The sequence below is a fragment of the Juglans regia genome, unplaced genomic scaffold (assembly GCF_001411555.2).
Source record: "Juglans regia cultivar Chandler unplaced genomic scaffold, Walnut 2.0 Scaffold_151, whole genome shotgun sequence".
Taxonomy (NCBI): Eukaryota; Viridiplantae; Streptophyta; class Magnoliopsida; order Fagales; family Juglandaceae; genus Juglans; species Juglans regia.
In genome coordinates this window covers 9,229-18,230 of record NW_023345631.1, presented here as the reverse complement: position 1 = coordinate 18,230, position 9,002 = coordinate 9,229, and the positions used below count along the sequence as shown (strand labels likewise).

Below are 9,002 nucleotides of genomic sequence, written 5' to 3'. Positions count from 1 at the left end.
ATTTGAAGTACGCAATTAATTAGAAGTTGATGTAGGTTACTTGCCTATCTTATAGGTAATCAGCTTCACTTGAAAATATTGCATTAAGAAACTTAGTGACTTCAACTTGGCCCTAATTGCAAAACAGGGCTGGTGGCTTCTCACACAATAGAATTCTCTCCTTTATCGAGTGTTTAAAGCAGGATACTTTCCAAATTGTTGTTTGTTTGAGGCCAATATTGATATTAATGCTTTGTATGTTTGGAAATGAATTTTTAGTGCTTTGCCTTTGTTAAAATCTGGTTGTATGTGGAGAGTGGAAAACGGCAGGAGTGTTAAGAGTCTTTCGCAACTCTTGGATACCTGGTTGTGGACGGGATGAGTTTTAGGAAGCTGTGGGGCAGATATATGATGATACTTTAATGGTTCATGAATTAATCGATGAAAGTACAAGTTGGTGGAAGATAAATGCTATTAGAGCTCTCTTTAATCCAAGATTGGCAAATCTGATTTTGAAACTTAATATTTGCTTATCTCAAGAAGACTCATGGTTTTGGACTCAGGAACGATATGGTTACTCAGTCAAGAGTGGGTATAAAGTATTGCAGTTGTAAGTTTCTCAGAATTTAGGTGAGGGGTCAAGAAGTGGACAGAGTTTGAAGTTTTGGAAGTGTTTATGGCAGTTGAAGATTCCCAAGAAAATGAAAATTTTTTCCTGGAGGGCATGCCAAGAAAACTTGCCTACTTTTCAAAATTTGAGACGAAGAAGGATTAAGGATGACGATAAATGTGTTTTCTACAATCTGTGTTCCGAAGATGTAGCCCATGCTTTATTTTTCTGTCCTGTTATTCATGATATATTCCTGCAGTATCTACCTCCTTTGAGGAGCTTACAACCTACTTTATCTTTATGGGATTTGGCGTTTCATGTTAGAGATAAGGGTGGTGCTGAAATGCTTGCAACATTTTTTGTTATTTGCTTAGCTTTGTGGTATCGTAGGAACCTATTTATATATGAGAAGGTGGTGCATTAATGTTCAGCTGTGGTTAATAATGCCCTTTCCATGCAATCTGCTTACAAACAAGTACACGTTTTTGATGGTTTTGGTAAACAAGTAACAAAAGTGCTTAGTTAGTCTCCTCCCCCACCATATTTCCTGAAATTAAATTTGGATGGTGCTAATTTCCCTGATCTACACAAGGCAGATATTGGGATTATCCTTCGGGATTATCAAGGTTGTGTGGTTGCTGCTTGTAGTAAGTTAGAAGGTGATGTTGCTTATTCAAAATTTATTGAGGCAAGTGCCATGTTGAGGGGTTTACAATTTTGTACCCAATGGGGTGTTAAAAAATTGGTATTGGAAACAGATTGTTTGATTCTTGTAAATGCTTTGAACTCCCAAACTGAGTTTTTAACAGATTTTGCATTTCTCCTTCATGACATTCGACGTATGTTGAGAGGTTTTCAACAGGTTCAGATTCTAGATGTGAACAGGCTAGGCAATGCAGCAGCGCACCAATTAGTAAGGAATGCATGGAATGTTGAGGATATTATAATGTAGTGGGGTTCTTGTCCTTCTTTTGTATCACAAGCTGTATGGCTTGATAGAAGCAATATCTTGTAAGGACTTTTCTATTTGGAATGAATGATTCACTAGTTATAAAATAAAATAATAATAAAAAAAAAGTAGGTTGATCATAAAATTAGGATTAACGTACATTAACTAGTTAGATATGTTATTAGTATTGAAACCAGTTTTTTGGAAGTCAATATTTATGTATCACGAATGTCATGGTATATGCATGCACATCATTTATCATAATACATGATCATGTTTAATTCCTCATTTTTTGGTCATGCATGTATTATGGATGTCATGCATCTTATATTATATAAGACACGTAAATTTTCACGATACAAGTATAAGATAAAGATTCAATTAATAAGATGGTCATTCAGATACATAATACCAATACAGTTAGTGTGGATGTGCAAGGCACGAGCTCAAGCGTAGTCCACCACAATATATTATTATCAGATCATATCAGCGGTTACTCTTGTGGCCATAGGATGTAGGGCCAATGCAAAACCTTATACACATGATTAAGTATGTTGGCTAGTCAAATAATTCAGAAATGTCAGGTAATTCAAGACAAGTCTTGCATGTCATAAGCATATGCATAACTAGTCATATTTTAATTTTCTCAAGCATGAAATTTTTTATGAAAAATCTTATATTTATTATGTTTATGTTATGATGAGTTTTTTACTGAATTTTCAACTCATTTTAGTTTTATTTCATGTTTTAAACCATCTCAAGTGAGAATATTTATGAAGATAAAGATGTAGGACAAGACTTGGTCCAGGGAGATGTGACAGAGGCTTAGATCATATAATTATTTTTTAATTATGATTTTTATAATACAAGCTTTGAAAAATTTTAATAAGATCTTTTTACGTACCCATTTTAATGAAGTATATTTTATTTTAAGTTATGGAATTTTTGTATCTTGCACTTCCTTTAAAATAAAAGAGAATTTTTAAATCAATGGTAGTAATAGCACAAAATTTCTTAGAAAGAATAATATGCTAAGTTGCCTTATACCTATAAAACACTTGGGGAGCATTCTTCCTGTTCCATCCTTTCAACCCTTTTCAGGTATGGTGCGTATACTGCACGCGCTGCCACAGCCAGTGGTGGTCCCTTGCCGGCGATTCATCTCAATTTTTTATTGCTACATTATGTTCTCCCGCTTTCCCTAATCAAAGATCGAGTGAAAGTGGATATGACAGTTCCTACCAGTCAGTCCAAACCAACATGTTGTAGCATACCCCTTTGTACTGTGGCTTCTAGCTGCAGTTTAATAGTCTGTTCATCAGACTATTTAAAAACTGTCACCAAGCGATCTTCTTTTGTAGAAATTGCATGGGAGTTAATTTTTTGGCTCCGATCACCCTCTTTATTTTTTTACTTTTGTATTGTAATGTGTGTTAGTTTTAGAAAGATTATAGGAGACTCTCACTCTACCAAACTTATGTCTTGTATCCGTTAATTTATCTATAAATACTTATTTATCGAGAAAAAAAAAACCACTTGGGGAGCATGGCTATCGGGCAACCTAACAGTACCCTTTTAAAAATAAGTTCTTAATCACGGGGGAACCAGATGTTACATCATTAATTATTATTTGATTTCAGGATTCGATAAAACAAATAATGATCTTTACGGCTCTTTTGTTTTTGTAAATGAGATTTGAGTTTAAAATTAAAAAATTATTAAAATATATTTTTTTAATATAATTTTTATTTTAAAATTTAAAAAAATTAAATTTTTTATTTTTTTATTTTGTAAGAATTTAATAAAATTGTAATGATTATATGAAATTAGATAAGTTGAAAAAAGTTATAAAAACAAACTAAGCTAAGCCGTTTGGATACATAAAATTATCTCACCTCATTTTATCTCATTATTATAATTTTTTTAAACTCTCATACAAAACATAATATAACAATTTAATTTTTTTAAATTTTAAAATAAAAATTATATTAAAAAATTATATTTTAATAATATTTTATTTAATTTTTAATAAAATATATAATCTTATCTTAACTACGTAATTAAACGAAACTTTAAAGTTCTATGTGTGACTGAACTAGTCAAATCTGTTTTATACTGTGTTGTTTAACAGATGGTTTAACTCCTTGAGTTAAGTAAATTACTTATAACGTAATTGATTCCCTCGCCCTTTATCCTCTCTTTACCTTTCATTTTAAACACGCTTTAATTTTTTTTTTTAGTCTTTACCGACAATCGGTCGCTCTTTTATCACGTCATCAACCACCATAGTTTCAGAAGTTCAGATTGAAAAAAAAAAAGTGGATTAATAATCTATAGAGTAGGCTAGGGATGTTTTATTTCTACATCCACCATTATTATATTGCTTTTACACCTCTCAATTTCACACAAATGGGACCCATACGTGAGAAAAAGAGGAATCTCAACTGTTGAAGCTGCAAGTGGAGGTGGTAGGGCTGCAAGAATTAACATAAATTGTCATGAGAAAAAAAAAAGAAGAGAAAAGAAAAGAAAGAGTACCCAACAAAAATTACAACCACCCAAGTGGTGAATCGTATGCTCTGTTCTTGGACTTTTCTAGGGTGGGTTGGAAAGGGAGATCAAAACATGTACCAAATGAACTATTTGGAGTCACCATGACCAGAAAAGGAAGAAGAAAGGGCAAAACAAGACAAACAAGAGAAAGCACAACCTAAACAAAAGAAAAAGACGATTATATATATCATAAAGCTTCTTTTGTATTATTCACATATATGGCAGAACCACGGTAACCAACTCTTGAACCTGAAATAAAATCTCCGGAGAGAACAAGAATGTACAAAAGGGAATTGAGAATGACCACAAATTAGGCCTGGGGGGGTGCATTGGAGATCATGAGAGCTGGAAATAGGCGCAGAATTTACAGGGAATTGAGTTCTGCAGTGATGCACAACAAAGCTCATCATGAAGTATGCACGATATTAACAATCCTGTTCAGCCTCTCAAGAATGCCGCTAGCCTTCCTCTTGGCTCTTGAAGTTCCATTCTCAGCAAGCTCCGAGATAGTTCCATGGGTGTTCTCCTCTTCTCTCATTTCCTTCCAATTGGTTCGATCCTTCAAACAGATACTGTGGAGGATTGCAATGCAATTTTCCTTGTTACGAGCACAAGTACTCTCTCTAATTATGCTAAGCAAGCAAGGAACAGCTCCAAGTTCTCCCATTTCTTCAATGGCCTTTTGATGACTTGAGAGCATCGCGAGGATGGATAACAACTCATCCACAAAAATGCGGTGCGTGATCTTCTTCAGAATCACTCTCACTGCACCATCCCGCACAGCTCTTGCCTTGTTCTCACTGATCATGCATAGGGTAAAGATTGCTGAAGCAACATCTTTCATAGCTTTCGGATGTCCTTCCTCTAATAGGTCAATGAGTGGTTTCAGGGCACCAGATGTTCCAATAAGCACCTTGTTTGAATCAAGAGCTGACAAAGTGAAAAGGGCTGCTGCAGCGTTGGTCCTTGTCTCAATGGTTCCTGATCTCAATGCTTCCATAAGTAGAGAAATCGCCGTTGGGGTTTCAGCTACAAGCTTTTTGTTGTTGTCATGAATTGAGAGATTCAAGAGTGTTGTGATAACATCTTCTAGGAGATCCGAGTGAATACCATTTTGAAGCCTGCTTTCAGAAAGTGGATTGAGCAATTGGGGAATGGCATCGAAAGACTCTCCAAAGAGTGCCCGGAACGAGGGCATCCTCTTTGTCAACAGCCGAAGCTCCCTGGCCGCTTGTTTTTGTTCAGAGAGTGTTGAAGACATCTTCTCCAGCAAAGAAAGAAAATGTTCACGATCTGATTCTGTTACCGCTTCCTCGCTAACATGGTAAACAGGATCCGACAATTCAATACCCCGGCTCTTGCACCATTGAGATATCATCCCTCGTATCAAGTAGTTTGGGGTAAGAATGGTGTGCGAGAGAACATGTTGGGTTACAGGGCATGTCCGGTTGCCTGCTTTTAACCATTTCTGAATGAAAGCTCTATCATATGTCTGCACAACGCATACAAGCAAATTGAAACAAATTAACAAAAACCGAACAACACATTAACTCTGAAGTAGGGATTGACAAAGGATGCCAATACATGAATCAATTCTCCATAATGATTTCCTCAGTACTTATCCGTGAAGGGTGATCAGATTCATCATTATGAGATACTGAACTCATACAGCCAAAACACAGGAGGATGACGGTATAGATAGGGGTACAAATGTCAAAACCCTTTCAGCGGAAGTACATACAACAAAAGTACTTCCATATTTGTAATTCGAACAGTCACCAGAAATAGAAATTTACGGTAGTAGTTCCTCAGCCAATAAAAAGGCAACACAAAGAATCCAAAATGCAGAAATTAAACGAGGATTTAAATGGGCCCATGAAGAACCCAGAAAGAGTAATATGTTTGAATTAAATAAAATGAAGAAGAAAAACCATACCCTCCGTTCGGTTGCCGACTAAACAGGATGAAATAAAAGAAGATAAAAGAAACAACTTGAATGTTGAAATTTAGCTGTTTGTGTTAATTTTGTTTGAAAACAATTCAACCCCCATAAACATGAAAAGAAAATAAAACACTAGGAGTTCATTAGTTTTCTCGGAAAACAAACAGAGTAAAGAAGAAATTCTGATTTATACCCACCTGCCCTGTACCAACAATAACAGGATCTCTCATCAACTCCTTGGACAAGGGGCACCGAAACTCCTCGGGACAGGACAGCGTCTCGAGGAGCTTCAACGAGGGCGACCGCTTCCCCCTCAGCTTCAATTCCTTCAAAGCACAAAGCTTCTCCTTGGCCCAATCAATGGTTTCGACGCTGTAATCCTCGTCATCTACAATAGCCCGCACCAGTCTCTGCAGCTCTCTCTTCAACTCCGTAGCCTTCGCCATCACCGTGGGATCAGATTCAAAAACTCCCGGGTTCTCCATCGGATCACAAAAACCAGAGCCGTGGGTTGAAAGTTAATATGGCTCACATGGAAAGTTTTCTCGGGGTGGCTAAGCAGAGAATGAGATAGGAAATGGGATGCTCTGTTCCATTCTCCTCTCTCTCTCTCAGCTGTTTTTTCGGTACTCAGCAACAATCTATGAACCAAAATGGGGTTTTGAGGTTTCCTTTCCGCAACTTATCCTTCAAGTTTCACTTTGACATTGTTTGGAAAACCTTTGCCACGTCAAACATGCATGAACTCAATTAAAATTAAAGGGCACTCAGAAATCCAGATTTCAAATTGTTTTCATACAATTATATCCTTGTATTTTACTAATTTCATTCGAATTTCAAGGTTTATTGTTTAATAAAAATAAGAGACATAATAATTAAATTGTATAGAACTTATGTGGCACATGTGATTCTATAAGAAATATCTTCTTTTCTAACTATTTTATTTGGACACAAATTTTAAAAGAGTTTTAAATCACACAATTACATTTTCTTTTACTTAAATTTGTCAAAATTTTAATGATAAAATTTAAAAGGCAGTGGTATTTGAGAAAATGAGATTTCTTGATAAAAATAATTTTATAATTTAATAAAAAAATTATTAAATTTTTTTTATCTAAAATATTTCTTTTTTAAAAACAATTTAAGTAAAACAAAAAGTACCGACAAAGAAAAAATTAGGAACAGAGAGTGACATGTTTAGAATGAAGTAAGGGTGGGGTGGGACCCATAAAGGTCCATGATGTACACAATCACGGAATCTAATCCCAAAACAACAGGCACTACGCGTGGCTAAAACTTGCTTCGTACGCGCGCACACAGAGAGAGAGAGAGATGTATCAATTTCAAATCATATTAAAAAGAGAACTGAGTGACTGAGTGGAGAGTTGAGTTTTCCACCATGATTTTCTTTTCAACTTTTTTTTTTTTTTTTGCTGAATTTAATTTAGCGCATTAAAAAATGTTGAAAATTATAAATAGTAACTCAAATGTGACTTCTTCTTCTTTTTTTTGTTATGAATATATAGTTATTCTAGAACTATTAGGTCTATCATTATCCATTTTAATTTACAGGATCTGTCGCAGGTGGCATTTAAATTCAGGACGTGTTCTGTGGGCTACATAGAAATAAGTGTAGACACAAAGAAGTGTAGACACGTGTCCGGTACTCGCTCAGGGTGTGTGACATGGCGGCAAAAGAAGAATAGAGAGAGAAAAGTTTAATTAATGAATTAGGTGATTGACCGCAATCGCATTGCCGGGTGGTCTCTGCCAAATTTTCAGCCTCTTTATTTACATGCATTGTCCACAAAAACACCACAAACAAAGTTTCAACACAATCATATTTAAAAATAATGAAACTTTTTTTATATGTTATTTAATAAGAATACTCTACATTGAAAATACAGTTATGTCAAAAATCATAAAAATAATTGTATATATATATATATATTTCTAGGCAAAATTTAACTCTGGGATCCAGTTGAGAACTTAAAAGGGACGCTCATAAAATATATTTCTTGTATTATTTATTTTATTTATTAAGTCTATATATGAATTTTTCACAAAAAAAATATATATATGTTAAAGTAACTTAATGTAATATATTATATATATTTTACAATAAAATAAATATTATAATATAATGAATTTTAGAAAGAATTTATCTTTTCATTTTCAGCAAAGAGTTAAGATGCTATATACCTTTTAGGTATGGACCCAAAAGTTGCATAAACTACAACCACTTGCATTCAATTGATAAAAAAAGGTAATGAATCTACTAAGTTATTGCTATTTCTAAAGTTACCTACCAAGATAATAACTACACTGTTGTTAGATTCAAAGACATGATCATGCACGCATCACCGCTACCCAATCTTTCAAATATCTTTAAACATAAAAAAAAGGGGGTTATAGGGGTATTTTCTGTAATTTAGAAAAGATAAAGTTGAAGAGGAAAGACATGACACCCAAAATTGGTTGAAAATATGAAACTGAACCAGTCTTATTGAGGAAGGTTGGATATAAAAGTCAAACCTCCTACTGTATGTTGATTGCAGTTCCACACCTACCCCTATATAACTATCTCTTTTTCGTCTCTTTCCTAATTGTGTATGTGAATGTGTATATATACTGATCGATGGAGGATGATGGCATGCTACCCAATGCAAGTTTGCTGGGAAAGAAAGAAAAAATAAAAGAAAATGATATATAGCCTCTTTAAATTTAATTTATAGGTCAGATATTTTAATTTTGTAATCGTTAAAAAAATTATTATTAATAAAATTATCTATTTTTTTATGATTACGACTATTAAAAATAAAAACTACATAGGGGCACGTCCTGCTGTACATGCTGGGCGCCCCTAGCATTGTCCAAAAATAAATCATTGCAATATAATGTTTTTGCAATAAAATTCCACTTGTAAAATTTTTAAATTTAAATATTTTATAAATGAAATTTTATCGTAT

At 34.2% G+C, this 9,002-nt stretch overlaps 1 protein-coding gene across 1 annotated transcript; it reads right to left on the bottom strand.

Annotated features, from left to right (window-relative positions):
• Positions 1-4,249: 4,249 nt before the first annotated feature.
• On the bottom strand, positions 4,250-6,765 carry LOC109008507 (U-box domain-containing protein 9). Its single transcript, XM_018988618.2, has 2 exons — positions 6,231-6,765; positions 4,250-5,583 (listed from the first exon to the last, which is right to left on the bottom strand). Exons 1-2 carry the CDS (start codon positions 6,516-6,518, stop codon positions 4,498-4,500), a joined length of 1,374 nt encoding a protein of 457 aa, XP_018844163.1. The 5' UTR covers positions 6,519-6,765; the 3' UTR covers positions 4,250-4,497.
• Between the last annotated feature and the right edge of the window lie 2,237 nt (positions 6,766-9,002).